The following is a 19,642-nucleotide window of genomic DNA, read 5'->3' on the forward strand; positions in this document are numbered from 1 at the left end:
CTGAATGGTTGATCTGTGCAAGATGTAAAGTGGTATCCAACACTACCATTCCACTCATGTAACAGACTTCCACTTGCACAATGGAACTTCCTCCTCTCCCCTAAAGCCCACCCTCAACAACTATTCCAGAGGGCTGAGGGATTCTTCAGAGGAGATTTAGAGGGGGGTGTACAGCGAGGTGAAAAGGAAAGGGAAATCCTATGTGAACAGAGCTCCATTCAAGCAGCAGGTGCAACTTCAAGTTTGCAACCCCAGCTTGCCCATATACTCGGTGATCTTGAGCAAGATAAAACAGACTAAATCAGAGGGGGGAAACTGTAAAATAGACTTCATATAAAGTGTTGGAGCCAGAGCTGGATAAGTGAAACTCCATTAGCACAAGAGGACCTTGCTGATCTCTTCCACTACAAGCTGGGGGCCTCCCCAAATAGCCACTTCAGAAGCTTCAGGGACCATCTGGAACAGGGGTTGATGGGACATGAAGAGCTGCAATGGGACGGGGAATCAGGAGAATTCAGCAGGGCTGCTTTGTGCACATGGAAGTGCCTTTCAACTATCAGAAAACATCTCTGGATGCAAGCCAATGAATTACTAGAAGGTGTGCCTTATTTGCCCCTCCTAAATTACCAAATAAAAAGCCTATCTTACATTAGGAAAATAGAACTGCTAAAGGAGCTTGGTGAGACAGGTCCTATAAATTGAACATTGCTCACTCTCAACAATATGCAACTAGAAGCAGCAGCAATTACAAACAAGTCATTGCAAGTTCTAGTGTGTCCTATATTAGCATTCATAACATTTCAGAAATATGAACTGGGAGTGGCTGTGGAGCTATTAAAAAATAAAGACCATATGAGATACTGGAAACAAGAGAACATTGATCTGGGAGAGAAGGAATCTTGACCTCATTTACCATTTTAAAAAAAGGAAAGATACAATATCACTTAAGTCAAGAAAGGGGAACCTAATGTGGCCCTCCAGGCCTTTCTGTCTGGCCCTTTCGGCTCTCCACAGGCCACACTCCTTAAAGGAGGTTGTGGAGCTAGGCCTCTGAGTGTTTTTGTCTGGCTGGAATTTGTCCTTGAAGTGGTATTAAATCTTCTTTGCCTGGATATAAGATAGAGAGGGGTGTGAGACAGTGAATAGAAATCAGTCTATTGTATGAAGGTAAAATTTACATCCACTTGTCTACCCATTACTCATGTGGCCTCTGGAAGGTTGCCAGTAAGGGAATGTAGTCCTCAGACTGAAAAAGGTTTCACGCCCCTTACTTATGTGATACAGCAGGAAGCACTAATCATGGAAACCAGAATTTAAAAAACATCAACACCCTGCATTTGCCTCAAGCAGCCTTTATGAGGAGAGGGGGCATAAATACAATATTTTAAAATACACCAAATATTGTGCAGACATTCAGTAAGGACAACTGTAGCTCTTGTCTGCGATTCACAGCTACCATTCTATGACACAGCCACTAATGCTCATGAACAATCTCAACAGTGATGGAGAAGGAGGCAATTTTGTTGATTTCTCAGGAATGGAGGCACAACCTATAGGGGAGACGTCAATAATGCTCACAACCAAATTACAAGCATACAATCAGTTCTGAGACTAGAAGTCACAAGCCTTGAGGTACAGATCTAATCCTTGTGGTCTGATTAAACCTGACAAATAAAAGGACAAGGAAGCTGTTACCTATTTTCATCAGGCTCATGATTCATCTTGTCTAAACTAAGACAAGATTCCTATGATATGGCATACTTTCTGGATTCAGGAAGGTCTTCACCTTGTCATCCCCAACTCAAAGGATAAGTAAACCCTAAACAACTGCTGTCAGTCAAAGCAGATTGGGTTAAAGCAGAGCTTTCCAAACCTTTCATATTGGTGGCACAGTTTTTAGACATGCATCATTTTGTGAAACAAGTAATTCAGTTTTACTAGCAAACCAGAGGTTAAACTAACCCCTTTCTAGCCCTGGGAGGCATGCAGGAAGTGTTCATGCGACACACCTACACACTGTATTGCAACACACAGTTTGGAAGGCTCTGGGTTAAAGGGACTATACCCTGGCCAGGTGGAGTGCTATATCTTAACCGCTCCGGCACTCAACAAGAGAGAAGAATCACAAATGCAAGATGGTGCACCAACTTTATCATTTTTCTTCCACAAAGCCAAAGAAAATATTTCTCTTCTCACCTACGTTAACGATATAATTATATTTAATTGGAATTGGTGGCTCTGTTCTATCAATGAATTTTAGGTCAGTTGGAGCTAAAATGAATTTAGGGATAAGGAATGAAGTGGGGGCAGGAAGAAGAGGCCACCATTTGGATTTTAAGGAGCGGAGGATGCTATGGCATGTGAGAAGTAGACGTGGTAGATGAAAGGGAGCCAGGTATCTGTGCTCCCTCTCCATTCTGTAGGCACCCACAATTTCAAGGTGCTTTTTGTGAATGTTAGATCAACTAATGGGAAGTTGTTAACTTCTTGCTGCATTACTGAAACATGGCTGGAAAGCAAATGTGTGTCCAGACAGCTAGCTCTCAGTCTCTCTACATGGTGTCAAGGACTAGAGATAAGCCTTGGATTCTGCTGCTGTACCACCTGCCCTGCTGATTAACAATCTCCTTGTCTGAGCTTACAGGAAGAGTCACAGAGGTGGTCTGGCTGCTTTGCAGCTTATGCCAGTTGGTGACGTGGACAAATGTATTGGAGAGTTGAGAATTAAGGCCTATCATCTGCCTATGGATCCTTACTCTACCTAATTATTAAAATCTGCCAGGTTAGGGCTTATCACCTTTACCTTGGTGGCAGTTCATGCTTCTCTGAGAGTGCAATGCTTACTGATCTCAGAGAAGCAATGGTTAGACACCTGTTCCAAAAAAAAATAAATATGGAAATGTGGACCCTCTGGCTATTAATAACTATTAGCCAGTATCTCACGTTCCACTCTTCAATAAGATACTGGAAAGGGTGGTTTCATGGTTCCAGGTGTTTCTCTAAGACAGTGTTTTTCAAGCTTTTTTGAGCAAAGGCACACTTGTTTCATGAAAAAAATCACGAGGCACACCACCACTGTGTGCGGAGAGGGAGATGTCAGAGCCCCGCTGCTCTCTATGGGGAATCGGATGAGAGCGGACCGCCTGTCCGCTCTCATCCGATCCCATCCGATCTGATCCCCACCCAGGACGGATGGAAAATAGGGTGGACACAGTCCGGCGCCCGCCTAGTGGGTGAAAAATTGACTTAAAAAAAAAAATTCAAATTTTTCAATTTTTCCCACGGCACACCAGGCAACATCTCGTGGCACACTAGTGTGCCGCGGAACAGTGGTTGAAAAACACTGCTCTAAGATACTGATTGTTTACAGTAGTTCAATTCTAATCTGTTTTCCAGCCTAATTTTGGGGCATTTGTTATCCTCATTATGGAACTCCCTCCCACAGAAGTGCTCTTTGCTCTTTTCATTAGTGGCTTTTAAAGAAATTGGCTGCATTACATTCACTTTTAACCTATTTGAGGCTAGTCCAGGCTTTAAAAAGTAATTTATTCACTGCTGCTATATGGAGAGATCTATTATTTTATTAAGTGAACCACCCTGAGAGGGTCACACAGTCCTGAAAAGCCATATAAAATACCTTAATATACATAAATAAAAATTATCATAATCCTTTTCAAAGTACCAAATGACAAGATTAAAAATAAATTACAGAATTAAAACTTTTGGAATTGTATCCAACACAAATGTGAACTTTCGGTCAATTAACACCAGTTTATCTAACCACAGCATCCGCTAGCCAAAAAGCCAAGCATTTCAGTTGGGAGAATTGGACACAATTGTCCTGGCTTAGAAGCCTTTAGGGAAGGAAACACAAGCAGGGCGGGGGAACCAAAAGGAAATCCTCCGTTCTGAAAGTTAAAGTCCACAGGAAAAGGAGTGCCAACATGTTAATATCCAAAGTTGAAAAATGTGCTTCCCTTGGCAAAAATATGCCTGGTTTTTTAATTAATCGGTTTACATTAGGAAAATATTCCAGCTAAGATTGAAGTTTTTATAAGCCCTGGAAAAGCACCACACACAGCAAAAATAGCCCAACCATGCCCGATTAGCATAACAAGATGTTCTGTTAACATAACATGATGTCCCTCAACGATCTCTTGCATATGCAGCAAATACAAAAGCCAACTTCATAGCTGAAACCACCACATTGATCCATGCTATATTTTTTCTGTCATGATACTGATTAACAGTTGGCATTTCAATGGTGAAATCAGCTCACATTTCCGCTTTTAACCACAGAGGAAAGTACAAAGGGTGCACAGGGAGTATTCCTGAATTTAAGAGAATTTGCATGCAGCTATGTGGCTTTCTAGCAGGAAGCTTGGTATCCTTTGCCATAGAAAAGAGCTACTGCAGAACACAGACAGAAGCCATAAATGCTATTTGGCAGGAACAGCATCAGGCTCTAGCAATAGAGCCCCCTCCAACTTTGCTCACAGATTCAAGCATTTTCTTTTGTTTTGAATAGATACAAAGAGAGCTTTGGTTTCAGAAATATTTTCCTGGTAAACAGTATTCTGTAGTTCAAATCACTAAAGGAAGCAAGAAGTTAGATTACAGCAGCAGCACAGCAGAGGCAATCAAAAACCAAACATAAGAAGGTTGTGAACAGATTTTTTTTTTTTAAAAGGTGATCACAACTAATTAATTGTTGGATTTAAATAAATTGTATATTCCAGCTTTCTTAATAAAAGGTTTTTTAAAAGATACTGAAGCATGCACACGGTAATGTTAATAAAGCCATCTTTCATATTTTATTTCATTCTCAGATATAACAAACCAGAAACAAAATAGTCTCAAAAATAATAATCATGTGTGTTCTCAGTACCATCAATTAAAGCGATCCTTCACAAAAAAATAATTCCTAAGTATTTAATTGCTTTATCTGTAGGTTAAAATAGCAATCCTGTATTATAGTTCAGTTTATGAGGTTTTATTACAATCACATGGTACATAAACACTGTGAAATAATAATAAATATACAATCTTAGCATTGTTTCCCAACTGCACAACAGGACTTCTCCCAAAATCTTGCATTTGCATGTATAATTCATACAGGGCAGTAAAATAAAAAATAGCTTCACAATATTTCCACTAGTAGTAGTAGTTGTAGTAGTAGTAGTTGGCATCTGTCTGTCTTGAGAGACAATGGAGTACATCTCCAGGGGTGAAGTCAAACCGCTGTGTTAGCTGCACTGAAGTGACATCCCTGGGGCACAAGCTTGGGCAGTGTGTATAGAGGTCCTGGGCTGCCCAGACGACAAGAACCCTCTCTTGGTCTCACTGATGTGTCCAAAGGAAAGCAGAGCAAAAAATTTGCTGAAGTTGCCAAAATGAGGCATACAAGGCACCATCCAACCATCTTAGGAATTCCACTCCAGATTTGTCTAGGGTTTACTCCTTAGCACTTCTTCCAGTAGCAGAGGTTTCCTTCTCCTAGATAAGCTACCTTCCCAAGGTTGATGAGCCCTTTCCACTAGTGCAATTTTAATTATTTCACTTTCTAATTTGGTTGAATTACATAGGTCTTTGATTAAATATTTATTGGGTATCTCTGTAGGTTTCTTTGCAAACCACTTAGATTGCTTTTATTAAGTACTACAGTATATGCAACATAAATTAATCAAATCATTGGTTTCACCAGCAGACCTATTGTGCTGGTTTACCGGTATTTCTCAATGCTGTGCAACACAGGAATCCATCACTAGCACAAGGGCCTTTGAGTCAGCGGACTGACAGCATTGAATACAACCCTTGGACTGGGCCCCAGTGCAAAGAAATAAGTTACTACCTAAGTACTATGGGAATAAAACATGTATGGGGGACTTCTGGTCTTCCACATGTTGCTGACCTACAACTCCCAACACCCTTGGCCACTGGCTATGTTTGCTGGGACTGACAGGAGTTGTAATACAACAACAGTGCAATGCCAAAGGTTCCCCACACCTGGAACAGACATTTTTGCCTTTATAAAACATCAGACCACTGGTCTATTCAGTCCAGTATTATCTACCAAGCTTTGCAGCAGGTCTCAAAGTTCACAGAAAGCAACTCTTCCTTACTCTTCAACCAGATACCTTTTTCTTCAAGATGATAGGTGCTGAACCTAGGACTTACATGTCAACCCTCTCTCAATGCAATAGTTCAGAGGGTCAGCCAACTTCCTCCCCTATTGCAACGTGGATCTCAGGTCTGTTTGCTTAAAATTACTTTGATCTTGTGCACTTTCACCATGGCTATTTAAAGTCTTATCAACCGTGCAAAGAAAATAAATAAAAGGGCAAGATGGGAAAACAAAGCTTCATAAGGCGGCTTCAGAGAAGGCTGCCTCTAGATTATATAGAACATTTTATGGCAGAACATCCCATGGCAGAAAAACCAATGCAAAAATCAGTTACAGAATACCAGATACTGTGGAGTGGGGAAATATTTTTTACAAATACTGGAGAAGGAGAGCGCCCCTTTACAAAGCACTTCAGAATCAGTCACACATCATGGTTTCATCTAGAGTACAGGTATAAATGAGGCCTTTTAAAAAGCACATTTCATTTTATGCTGGACAATTTAATCTTCACACTGGAAAGTTTAACAGATTGTCACTAGGTTTATTAAGCAACACTTTATGTTGACAAGCAAGTATTAGGCATACTTTCTCACATGAGAAAGACTTCTTTTTATAATCTAGCATTTTTCTATTCCATATAAAGCCTGTAAAATCAGCCAATTATTTAAAACCTGTCTCCACCCTAAACTGGTGTGCACACACTAAATGAAAAAGAAAAAGAAACTGGTAACTATGCCAGTCCATCAGAGAAAATCCAAAGCAAAGAGGAGTGTTTAAAGCATCACAAAAATCACAAAATACTGAGCAACTACTGAAAAGCTGAACTTGAAAGCTTGTGCACTACTTTGTAAATTTTGATGGTACCTAATGGAAAGTATTACACTACTGTCACTTTTGCGTAAGCAGAAGTAAAAGGGAGTGAATGACCATGAACTTTGTACACAGCATCTGAGTAACAGGAAGAACATTCAAATACTTCTCCTTCCAGTATACGCTTCTTCTTTCAATAGGACTATGGGAGTGGGAAACTGGGGACAGACAAACTAATAGCCATTTCATAACCACATTATTGTATAACATAAGCCAGAGTTGGCACAATACTGAACTAGACTAGACTATCACCTCGTACTACATGAAGCGCACCGTGAAACAAAAGTACTAAACATAAAGCCCTTCTGGATATAATGGGAACCATCCTTTCCCTTGGCACACTGGAGTTTCCATAGCATGCAAGACTGGAAACATTTCCAGAACTTACTTTAAAACCATGTCATTTTTATATTGTGGGACATAAACCAAATTGCAATGTATGTTTTAAGTAGTAAAATATTTTAATAGAATATATATAGGTGCTCATATTTCTAAGGTAGCAAAGAGCTCCAGTAATGGGCATCCTAAAATGTGTGTGTGTGTGTGTACACACACGCGCGCGCACACACACACACACGTTTTAACAAATGTGAAGGGCAGTTTGGGATTTTTCTTGGGTGGAAAACTAACCCTTCATCCTTTCCAGCAAAATGTGAGAATAACCATTATAAAATTTTCTTTTTTAAAAAAGCCACAGCTCTGGCCAAAGCAAATGCAAGCAACTCTTGAAGGGAGAGGAATCTCCTGCAGAATAAAAATCTTTCTGTATTTTGAAGGACATGGTAATTCTCCTTGAGAAGCTTCACTTCTGAAGTTATGCCGTAAGTGTGAATATACGCTAAGCAATAAGTTCCTATGTAACAATCCAAACCATCATTTCATGGAGTATGGAAAATTCCCTAAAAAACATTTGACTATGCCAGTCAAAGTACCCTTTAATTTTTGCAACAAGTGTGGAAGATGGAGACTTCATCCAGGTTTTCTCTTACTTTTCAAAAAGCCCATTCACAGGCCCACGCAGTGCACTGGATCTGGGCGTGCTAGGGATGCTCTTTCTCTCCCCCACCCCACACACCTGCTAACTGCAGGGTAGCTCCAAAGGTTTGATTATATATGATTTCCATGTATATGGAATTGGGCTTGATGCATAGATGAGGGATTACTGTCAATCTTTGCTGTCAGCTTATCTAACTGATCTAATATAGTAGCAAATACTAGTATAATCATAAGGACGCTGCTCAGGACAGTACAACTATATTTTATGAGAGTTAACTGCAGCCATTTGGCAACACATGTAGCTAAACTACTACAGGCCTGCTCATGCAGAAAATCCTATCAATTATAGGTCAATTAAAGAGTCAAGGGGCATTTTGGAGTTTTATTTTTTTCACAGTAATACCACCTTGAGACTCATTCAATCATTCCCAAGAAGAGACACACCCACTAAATACAAAGATGACAAAAGCTGTTGTTTCCAAGGTAAAGCCAGGAGATTCCCAGATGGTCCAAGGATGGACTATCAGTATTACAAGAAAACATAACAGAAGCAACCAGTTTGTGAGGTCTTATTAGACACATGTGCATACAAAGCATGGCATTAGGCTTATCAGAGAACTATTTAAATCACAGTTCTCTCTAAACCTTCGAAATTTGGAATAGGCACAAGTTATTTCTGATTTTATTCATATTTTAAGAGAATACTAGGAAGACTATACAAAGCAGACAAAATTGTTCCATACAGTGTTTCTTATTTACTGTCTCCTAATTCACAGACCCAAACATACCACTTAACTGTCAAATGCCAGTTTAATTGCACTAAAAAGTGTTGTATCACACAATTCATCAGTTTGTCACATCACTTGATGGTCATTGTTTAAACTGGTTTAAAACGCCCATTTTGTTTTACTTGTAAACATACAACATTAGTTACTGGGATTTAAATCTTCACTACATATTCAAAGTTTATTCCACCAATATGTTCTGGCATCAAGAGTCATCCAGATTTGGTCCATATGGGGAAAATTGGGGGAAGGGGGAAATATCATTGTTTTTGTTGCTATTTATTTATTGTTTTACACTTTTTAACACACACGCAAATACAAAGAAGGTTTCATATGGTTGAAATAATTGCTGTCAAGAGAAAAATGCCAGACTGCATGATAACAGATTTGGGTATATAAAACTATGCAAGAGGCAAAGCAATTTCTATACTTCCCACATGGTCAAGCCAATTGAAAATATGTTCCTTAGTCAACCAATTGTAAAAGTGCTTCTCAACAACAACTCTGAGAACATGTTTCAGTTGCCCTTACCTCCAGCTCTTCTCCAAGCCATATTTATGGGCTGTTTCTCCATAAAAGGGGCAAATTTGTCTACAGAACAACTGGACTGTCTAGCACAGCAATCTGAGTATCTACACAAAAAGCCAGAACAGAAGCCCCAGTTGTTAAGTCCTTAACAATTTAATGCATGATTTACAGATGGGAATAAAAGCTACAAACCCCTCAAGTATAGTTGTACAACTTCCTATTAGATAGAAAACTGTTATAATTAATTGGTGGTAAGATAGGCTTTGATGACTTCAGGCTAAACTGTCTTATTGCCCTGCTTTCAAAAGAAAACAACTAGTGTGATGCCCAAAACCAACTCTGGCTTAGTAAAAGCATAGTTTGGTTTCTTTCACTTCCTCTGCAGCAAACAGAATTATGATGAAGGTTAACTGCCTCTGGGCCTGGGTATGGTAGACTGCCATTATGCTACACAATGACAGCGCTCCCCAGTGCTGTTCTTGGCAGCAAGAGTATCACAGGCATGACCAACCACTGAGAAACTATGCCAGACCAGGGGGGGCGGGCGATTTTGCAATTTAAGCCCTTCTGCTTTGTTCCACAATAAAATGTGATCTTTTAATACCTTGGGGAACTTAGGGAATATTTACAACAATATTTTGAAAGTAAGCCTTTCCAATTTAAGATCACTCCCCATCTTTAAAAAACTGTACAACAATCACCAACACATTTACCAAGAAGCTTTCCCATTGATTTCAGTCCATTGAAAGCATGTTTATGATATCTTCTGTATCAAGAATGCATCCTACAAACAATGGCTGCCTAAAGCATTAGACAGCAGAAGAATGACAAGGCACATGGGCAACAGCACAATTAGTTTGCCACCTTTATTAGGCATGCACCTTATGTCTTAAGTGCTGTCGTTTCCCCCAGCATTTAAACGTAACATTTCTGTGTGTTACGTATCTGTTAGAAGAAACCCTGTCAGAAGAGAAATGGCAACCTTTTATACGGCCCATTTATGCTCTTCTTTCTGACCCAAAAGAGAGAACTTCTTAGAAGCCTTAGAAACTGCTGGCACTGCCATCAGCTTCTACACCTAGAAATCTAGAGTTCTACCACTAGACATCTAGAGTTCTGTCATCTGGTGTATCTATAAAGGCTCAGAGAGAAAAGAAAGCAACATTTTCTGCCTCAGAAGTCTATTATCCCTGTGATGGTATGATAAGTGGTATTACACAGAACCTTGGGACTCACAGTGAACAAGGAGAGTGGTAATACTCAAGCAATGCAGACTGGTCTACAGGCCCACAGAGAACTGGTCACAGTAAAAAGGTAAAAGGCCCCTGGACAGTTAAGTCCAGTCAAAAGCAGCTATGGGATGTGGCACTCATCTCGTTCCAGGTCAAAGGAGTGGACATTTATCCGCAGACAGCTTTCCGGGTCATGTGGCCATCATGACTAAACCACTTCTGGCACAGTGGGACACCATGATGAGTGACAGAGTGCACGGAAACACCATTTACCTTCCCACCGAAGCAGCACCTATTTATCTACATGCACTGGTATGCTTTCAGACTGCTACGTTGGCAGGAGCACAGAGAACTGGAGCAATCTCAGATCTGTATTGAAGCTGTAACCTTCTACCTACAGAGAAAAGAAGTCAAATGACTGGAGGATCAAACTAACTAAAAGTAATGTTTATGCCAGAGACCTAAACTACACATTGCTCTTGTTCAGATAAAGGAAGGAAATCACTTTTTGTTGCAGTGCTGGGGAGTGGAAATGCAGCAGAAAGTGGGGGCAACTAAATTTTGCTACCTCCTGGTTTTTTGCCACAATTTTAAATGGGAAGGGGCATACACACTTAACACACTATGGGAGAAGTTACCGGGGGGGGGGGGGCAGAATAAGGGAAACAACTAGCTGGAAAAGGATTAGATGCCCCTCCCCACTGCTTCTCCTTTACTGTACCCCCTTGAAAGGATAATCAGGCAGCCGTAACACACATTTGGTTACAACCTGTTTTTTGGGCCCCATCAGCAGTATTCCACAATACAACACTAGACATGTCTACTCAGAAGTCCCATTGATCTCAGTATGGCTTACTTCCAGGTGAATGGGTATAGGACCGCAGCCTTAGTCACCCTGCAGCAGCATTTTTACAGAAAGTAGGCAAGCAAACCTGAAGTGCAGCGGAACTTAAATTACTCACAGCTTTGGAAGCAAACATCATAATTAAAGCCAAATGTAAATTAAACACCAGAATTGTTTCATCAGCTGTATTAGGAGAGCAGTAATTTAGAGTCATTGACAGGAAATAGGAAAAATGCATTTCCTCATTGCACCTAGAGCCAAGTGTTTCTATAGGGTAGAACTATAGCCCCAATTGCTAAATATAGTGTGAGTCTTTGTGTTTTCTAGAAAATGGCACATAGGATTATTCTACTTGTATCCTTCAAAATCCTGGATTCATAACTTCCCTACTGAACAACATATGTAACATGGGACTTCAGCTAAAAATAAATATGGTCTTTCAGCAATAAATTAAGAGTTTATAATTCTTAGCATTTTGAATGTTCAAGACACTTCACACTGTTGTTGGCACCTGTCTGTCTTGAGAGACAATGGAGTGCATCTCCTCTGTGAAGCAGAGGCCTGGGCTGTGTGTATGGAAGTCCTAGGTTACCCAGACTCCAAGATTGCCCCCCCCCTCAGCCTTGCCGATGTGGTCCAAAACAAAGCAAAGCAATACATTTGGCACCAGCTTGGCTGCAGGAGTTGCCGGAAGGAGGCGTACAAGACATCCAACTGCCTTAAAAACTCTACTCCGGATTTCTGTAGAGTTTACTCTTAGCCTTTTCTTCTCCCAAAGATGCCCCACAAGGCAGCAGATAACACACTGTGCATGCACTTTGACTAATCCAAAGGGCCAGACTTCAAGGTAGAGATACTGAAGCTGATCAAACAGCTTTCCTAACACATGGCCCTAATGGGTGATATCCACACAAATGTTATTAGCCACTTCCACATGTTCCAATTAAGAACATACCATTTAAAAACACAGAATAAGCAGCATCGATTTTTGATTACTCAGACCAGGGGTAATCAAAAGGCAGTTCAGCATGTACTGGTAGATCTATGAGTGATTATCAGTAAGATCAGCAAGGGTTTCTAACGAGTCCCAGTATTTTTTAAAAACAACAACACCCACAACAACTAAAAGGCTTTCCGCCATAAATATATGTCCACACACACAACACAACACAACCCATTACCTAGCGCTTGGCTGTGGTTGGTGGATCTTGAAAGTTCTAGTTTGGGGGGAAATCTCCAGAAAGGAAAATACATTGTGATTGGGTGTTGGGTGACAGAACATGGAGCACAACCCACCAGAATATTTTTTAGGCAAAGGTCTCCTTTAACTGAGAACTACACAAAATAAAAGCAATCCTATCATAATCAGTCTTTAATTGGATTAATTCTTGCTGGAGCCTGCCCTACATTACTTCTACACTTAGAATCTGAGATTGCAATACAAAATACCCACAATGTTTAAAGACTGAGGCTAACACCCGTAGAACACAAAAATCTCTAAGTGATTTAACCAATCCTGTCTTTAAAAATCTTTCCTTTTGGACTGCTGTGCAAAGCGCTCCAACAGAAACCAACCACAGATCTCCCACTGGTTTCACCCTATCAGATTCCTGCTGGCAGCAGCCAAAATATAGAGAGCCTGGCAGACAAGCAACAAGAATTTCATGCAAACATCAGATCACCCTACAAGCTACTACATGAAAGGCATGCCACAGGGCGACTGGCAACTATGAGGACCAGGATGCAGGATGAGGTAGGTTTGATCTGATTCAACAAACACTTCTTATGTTATTATGCTCTTTGTCTCTTACCACTCTCTTGAATTAACATCATAACCACTCTTGTAAAAACAAAAACAAAAAATCATTCAGTATTCTCGAGCACACAGAAATAGGTATCCTGCTATTTCATGTCTCTGAAATTAAGTAATGTAAGAAGCAGGTCAGGTATTAGACCCATAGCTAGGCTATTTATATCCTGCCCTTAATCTGAATATCTCAGGACAGGGTAACACCAAATTCAGCCAAATAACCCTATCAGCATCAATAAAATCACAAAAGAAGGTAAAAATTCAATTTTTAAAGATCAGAAATCCAAATATATCAGGTTTTAAGCTCAGACTGAAATAACAGCAGTGCATGTTCTAGCAAGATTTCATAAAGCAAAGAGTTCCAAGGCAGGGGAACCACCTCAAGTCAGCTCCAGTTATAAAGCTCCCACAATAAGGACGATAAGGAGAGCAACCCTGGTAAATTAGGACTAAATAGGGAGAAGTTCTTTTTCAAGTATTTAGATACCAAACCGTTCAGGGCTTTATGAGTCATCTGTAACACCTTAAAATTGAGACTGGGAATGTATTGGCAGCCTGTGCAAATCTTTTAAAAACAGATGTGGGAACTCCACTCAGAAGCCAAGCCACTTCATTTTGCACTACTTGGAGTTTCCAGGTCATCTTCAAGAACAGCCCCAAGTAGACAGCATTATAGTAATCCAAATGAGACATTATTAACAGCATAGATTACTGTGGCCAGAGTATCCCTATGCAGAAACAGCCATAGCTGGGGGAAAGCATTCCATGCTGCTGCTGCAATGTAGTGTCACGTGGTAGAATCCAACAGTGCGCAGGCACACACACTCCCAACCTACACACTTGTTCTTTCAAGCAGAAAGAAGCACTGTCAAGAACAGGTCATTCACATAACTCCTGGAGCCAGGAACCACCAAACTAAAGCATCTGTATTATCAGGATTCCGTTTTAATTTATACACCCTCAACCAACCTATTACAGTGATCAGAGACTAGTCCAGCACCTGCATGACCTCACCTGATTCTGATGACAAGAAGAAATACAGCTGGGTGTCACCTGTATAGTGGTGCCACCCAATAGGAGCTACCATTTCACTTCGTAAGACATGAGAGATCATCTACAGCACTGTAACCACCTTTGATGCTTGAAACAGAATGATGCAAGATACAACTGACATCACCGCTTGAGATATAATTATCAAATCACCCACCGTAACCTCAAGTATACATAGGTAAATTATTAATATAATCCCTTGGAATCTCAGGTTTGCAGCTTGCAAAGAATTACTGTATTACCTTCTGCCCACTCTTTGCTGCTGGGGCTTCTCTTTGGCTATATTTGGGGAAATGCAATCTTCGTTATCACAAACCCTGGTTCATGTTTTCCATGTTTCCCAGTTCTGGTTTGCTAGCTCATCAGAAGCCATTGCTTATGCCCTGCCAACAATTGTTCAACTTGCTTAAACATGGCTTGACATATCTGAATTGAGCTTCTGGAAGTATCAACTATTTCATCCAAATGTTGAACGCCACTGAACCTGAAGAAAACCACTCATGAACTCTCCCTTTTTCAGTTAAATGGTCATCCATGAACTATACACTGTATTCAAGTAAGGAGCATGTACTAAAAATAAAAATAAAAAATGCTGCATGCATCCTTTTTTTATTCAGATGCATTAGCTGGCAGATATAAAACCAGTTCCAGAAACTTTTCTCCATTGGGAGAAATGTATATCATTATTACTATAAAGCATTTGTATAGCACTTAATTCAAGAAGCTTCACATATACATGAACTTGAAAGTATTACAGTAACCCTGTAAAGTAGGTCAATATAAAAAAGATGGAGATCTGAGATTGAATTTTTATTTAGAAGATTTATAAACCACTACCTAAGCGGTGTACAAACTAGCCTTAAGCCCGCTACTGGGTTCATGGTAAAAACCAAGGCCTTTCAAATGCATAACCACTAGCAATATAATTTATTAGCAAAAGAAAGAAACCTGCATGGATTTTATAACAGCATGCCACAAACAGGATACTAGTTTCCTGTTCACTCCTCTTTGCAGGTTTTTCGTTTACAGTATTCAGAGGTACAGATTTTTCTCATATATTCTCCCATGCAGAAAAATGGTCACACTGAAATTGGCCTGTTGCCTCTTTGCTGCTTGCTGTCAGAATTGGAAAGGATTTCAAATAGATAAGGTAAGACATAGCTCAAGATCTTACGTTAACTTTGACAGAAGACAATTGCACAGAAATTCCCTCATTCTTTCTATTTAAATGCCAGAATAGACACAGCAAGAAGTTCCCTCACTCACTCTTCTTGCATTGTGACAAATTTTCAACTACTGTACTTTAATCTGTAATGTTTAGCATTGGTCAAACTGCCAGTACTCATCAACTATAGATATCAGTCATCATTCCTAGTAATTAAATGATGAGTGTCTAGCAAACTAAAAGTACCACTCGCCAAGGAAAAGTCTCTAAACATTTAGTTATAAAGGCAATTGATCATTTAGTACCAAAATTACATTTAAGTCACAATCCTTATCATAACAAGGCTCTCTAAGGCCACACAACATAAAACTGCCTAATGCAAAAGGATAAGAAATCTTACCATTCTTGAGAAAAGAAAACCTGCACACTACTCACTTTTTCCCAGTTAGCTCTCTAATGGATATTCATTTCCTCATTTGATCAGAAAAAGGGAAAATAATATTCAGAAAATAAAGCCTAGAAATGAGTGTTCACATCTTGTGACCAAAATGGGAAGACCTATTTCTTCACAGCTTGTAAGGATGACAAACAGCAGCTATAGACAAAGAAAGCTGGACGCGGTTACCAAGGAAATCTGCATTTTTTTACATCAACAACCTGAACAACCGTTCACGGCTATTCCTTTTTTTAAAAAAATACAAGCCTGTCCAGATAGGAGGGAAATGATATCACCAGTTTTTCAGTAAACTTCAGCTTCATGACAACAAACCCTACCAGCGCTGTCCTACCTACTATCAGTGTACAGAGGCAGGTTTCTTAATTTTCGGTGTACACTAGTGATTCAAACCAATTCTTACATCAGTCCACTCTACACAATCCTGCTATGGACAGAAGAAGCTGCAGTGACCAAGTTTCTTCAGGTGAGACAATTGGGGGTGGACCTCCGAATTTAGGTGAGTTTAGGGATGGAAGAAGCACAGAGAAAAGAGCAGTGACAATAAAATGTGATGGCAAGCGGGGAAGATGGCAGAGCACATGGGGGAAGCAAGTATGGTATTTGCAGCCCACTGCCCCACCGCCCTCTTTTTCCAAGCCTTCCTCACAGCCTTGGCGGCGGGAGGTGGGAAAAGCGAAGTTTAGCCCCTTGACATGCAGTGGAAGCCAAGCAGACCAGGACACACGTATCGCATATGTATGTATGTTCACACGCACCCATATTTCAAGCGCGTATTAAACGCGAGTTTTTTTTTTCTACCGCATGTGAAACTCCACACACCGGATATCAATATAGGTACGGGATATATATGTACATATGCGAATGCTGCTCTCAGGCGTAGTTCGCGAAGCAGCTCGCAAAAAAGCAGCGCCCGCCCCGCGAAACAAGGGTGTTGTGTGAAGGGGGGGGGGACGGGAGAGGGAAAAGAAGCGCGTAGCGAAGGAGCATCCCCGGCGTCAAGCCTCCCTTTCCCCGCAGCCGCCTCCCTCCTCCCCTTTCCCCTCAGGGCGGCCGGCCGGCCGGGACGTACCCAGTATCAGGCACACCAAATCCAGCGCCACATAAGGGAGCCTCGTCTTGTCAAACATCGCGGCGGCGGCGCCCGGGACTCCGTCTGGACCGCGCCGGGCTCACGAACAGCGGCAGGGGCGCGGAGGCTGGGAGCCCGAGCTCAGCCGCATCCAGCCACAGGGCCGGCTGAGGCGACGAGGGAGGAAACGAGGAGGAGGAGGAGGAGAGAGGGGGTGGCGGGTTTCGCAGAGCACGCTCCCTCTCTCCCCGACGGCACCACAAAGCGCCTCCTGAGGCGCCGCCACTATTATGCGGCCCTCGCGGACGACGGGCTGGTGCTTTAAGGGAGGGGAGGGGAGCGACCAAGGGAGGGGGAAGGCGGGGTTCGCGCAGGCTCCGCCCACACCGCCGGCGTGCTCCGGCTCGCGGCGACGCCGCCGAGCGATTCTCTCCCACCCCCGTCAATGCCCTTCATCCTACCAATCTTTCTTTTTTGTTGACTTCCGACGCGGCCAATCAGAGCTCTCTTTCCGACGTTTCAAGTACGTTTCTCCACCAGGAGGCTGGCAATCGCCCTTCATTTCCCGCCCCCTACGCTTTCCAGATGGGCGCGCGCGCGCGCGCGGTTTTTCTCCTCACAGTTTGCCGGAAGCGGTCATGGGCATTTAAAGGAGGAGATGTGATTTTTGCTCTCTTCACTCCCCTCGCCTCGCCCTGTCTGTCAGTTCTTAAAAATACAAATGAAAGAAGTATTTTTTTAAAAAAAAATAACAATAAAATTCAGGGAGGTGGTTTAATTGTGATAAAATTATGCAAGGGAGAGATTGGACACGTGTTTTCCATTACATCTGTCTATATAAGCTACACTTGCATTAAATAAAACCCAACATGTCCTGGGGAGTCCCAGCTGCAATGGATTGCGACGGGTCTTAGTCAGAAACGTTGACTCTGAATCACTGTAAAGCCCTGGAACTTACTAGCTGAACTTTTATATCTCAACCTATATTGTAATAAGGTTGTAATAAGATATAAAATACACAAATTGCTCCACTGACATAGTGGGACAGCAGAAGAGTCCGAAATGTGTATGCAACTCTGAATTTGTTATATATAACAAAAGGAATTATATTTCAAATGTGCTTTCAAATTCCAGGAAGTGTTGGCTCTCTGATTTTATTGTCTAAAACCTTATTGGAAAAGTGTGTGGGATGTGGAAATAAGTTGATTACCCATATTAAAATGATTTGCAACCCATGCCTTGACATCTTAATTATCTGTTTTGAATGCAAGAGATTGTAGTATGCAAATCAGTTATAAAACCAAGAGATCAGTGATTCACTCACTGATAATAACAGACCTAACACTGTACAATCTGGAAATACTGCATTTTAGCTGAAAGGAAGGCTGTTCCATACACACCAATTCAATGACTATATCAGGGGAACTATGTTTTTCCCTAAGGAAGGGTGTTGTTGCTGTGGTTGTTGTCAACATAAAAAAATGATATTTTGCCCCAAAATTTTACCCCCTGGCCCAGTTTGAAGCTTCCACTGCAATTGTTATACAGAATATGGTTATGTAACATATAGAATTGACTGCATACAGGACTTAACACCTGAATATGTATTTGTATTGGAAGACAACACTCTGTTTGGTAACTGGTTTTAAAAATTTAAATAAAATTCTTAATAATAATAATAATCTCAATCTTTTCCATTATTCTATATTTCTGAGTATGTATTTATTACTGGCATTTCAAAACTACCACTTAGTCCTTTGATGCTACAACATGGGTCAGCAAACTTTTTCAGCAGGGGGCCGGCCCACTGTCCCTAAGACCTTGTAGGGGGCCGGACTATATTTCTTGGAAGGGGGGGAATGAACGAATTCCTATGCACAATATCGACACCAGGCAGGCCCCACAAATAACCCATAGATGCATTTTAAAAGGACACATTCCATGCAAGAGCACCAGGCAGGCCAGGCAGTATTGTAGATGATAAAAATTAAAAATACAGTGGTGCCCCGCAAGACGAATGCCTCGCAAGACGGAAAACTCGCTAGATGAAAGAGTTTTCCGTTTTGGAGGTGCTTCGCAAAATGAATCTCCTATGGGCTTGCTTCGCAAGACGACAATGCTTTGCGAGTTCCTGCGGGTTTTTTTCCCTTCCCCCCCCTTTTTCTAAGCCGCTTATCCGCTAAGCCGCTAAAAGCCGCTAATAGCGCTAATCCGCTAATCTGTCAATGGGCTTGCTTCGCAAGACGAAAAAACCGCTAGACGAAGAGACTCACAGAACGGATTCTTTTCATCTTGCGAGGCACCACTGTAATTTTTTTCTTACCTGCACTGATGATAGTCATTGTTTGAATGGGGGGAGGGTCATCACCTGGGTTTGGTGCTGTGTTGTGGCCTGCTGGGCCTCCTGCTGCTGGCACCACTTCCACACTTCGGGGGTGGGATGGGGGCCCTCCTGCCAGCAGTGGAGGCCGGATCACCACCACGCAGCCAGCAGGGAGAGCTCCTGCCTGTTCTCCCCACCCTCTCTCTTTTCCCTCCCCCCATAAATCGCCTCCTCCCCCACCCTGGATGGTGCCTCTTTTCCCGCCAGGGGCAACTCTGCCTCCTTTTCCTCCTCCTGCACCTCCTGAAGGAGGGCTTCGTGTGAAAACGCATGGCAGCTTCACTCTTTTTTGTCTTTTTTCCCAAGGAGCTCAGACAGCGGCCAGGCCG

At 41.6% G+C, this 19,642-nt stretch overlaps 1 protein-coding gene across 2 annotated transcripts in view; it reads right to left on the reverse strand.

Annotated features, from left to right (window-relative positions):
• Nucleotides 1-17,231, reverse strand: part of PLPP1 (phospholipid phosphatase 1) — an 86,247-nt gene extending 69,016 nt beyond the window's left edge. Inside the window, exon 1 of one of the 2 annotated variants that reach the window (XM_082242223.1) lies at nucleotides 16,931-17,231. In XM_082242223.1, coding sequence (XP_082098349.1) covers nucleotides 16,931-16,988 — 58 coding nt within the window. In that variant the 5' untranslated portion in view covers nucleotides 16,989-17,231. The remainder of the gene's footprint in view (nucleotides 1-16,930) is intronic. The other variant, XM_082242222.1, reaches the window with a different exon arrangement.
• Between the last annotated feature and the right edge of the window lie 2,411 nt (nucleotides 17,232-19,642).

Source organism: Podarcis vaucheri (assembly GCF_965113315.1).
Source record: "Podarcis vaucheri genome assembly, chromosome: 11".
NCBI classification, from domain to species: Eukaryota; Metazoa; Chordata; class Lepidosauria; order Squamata; family Lacertidae; genus Podarcis; species Podarcis vaucheri.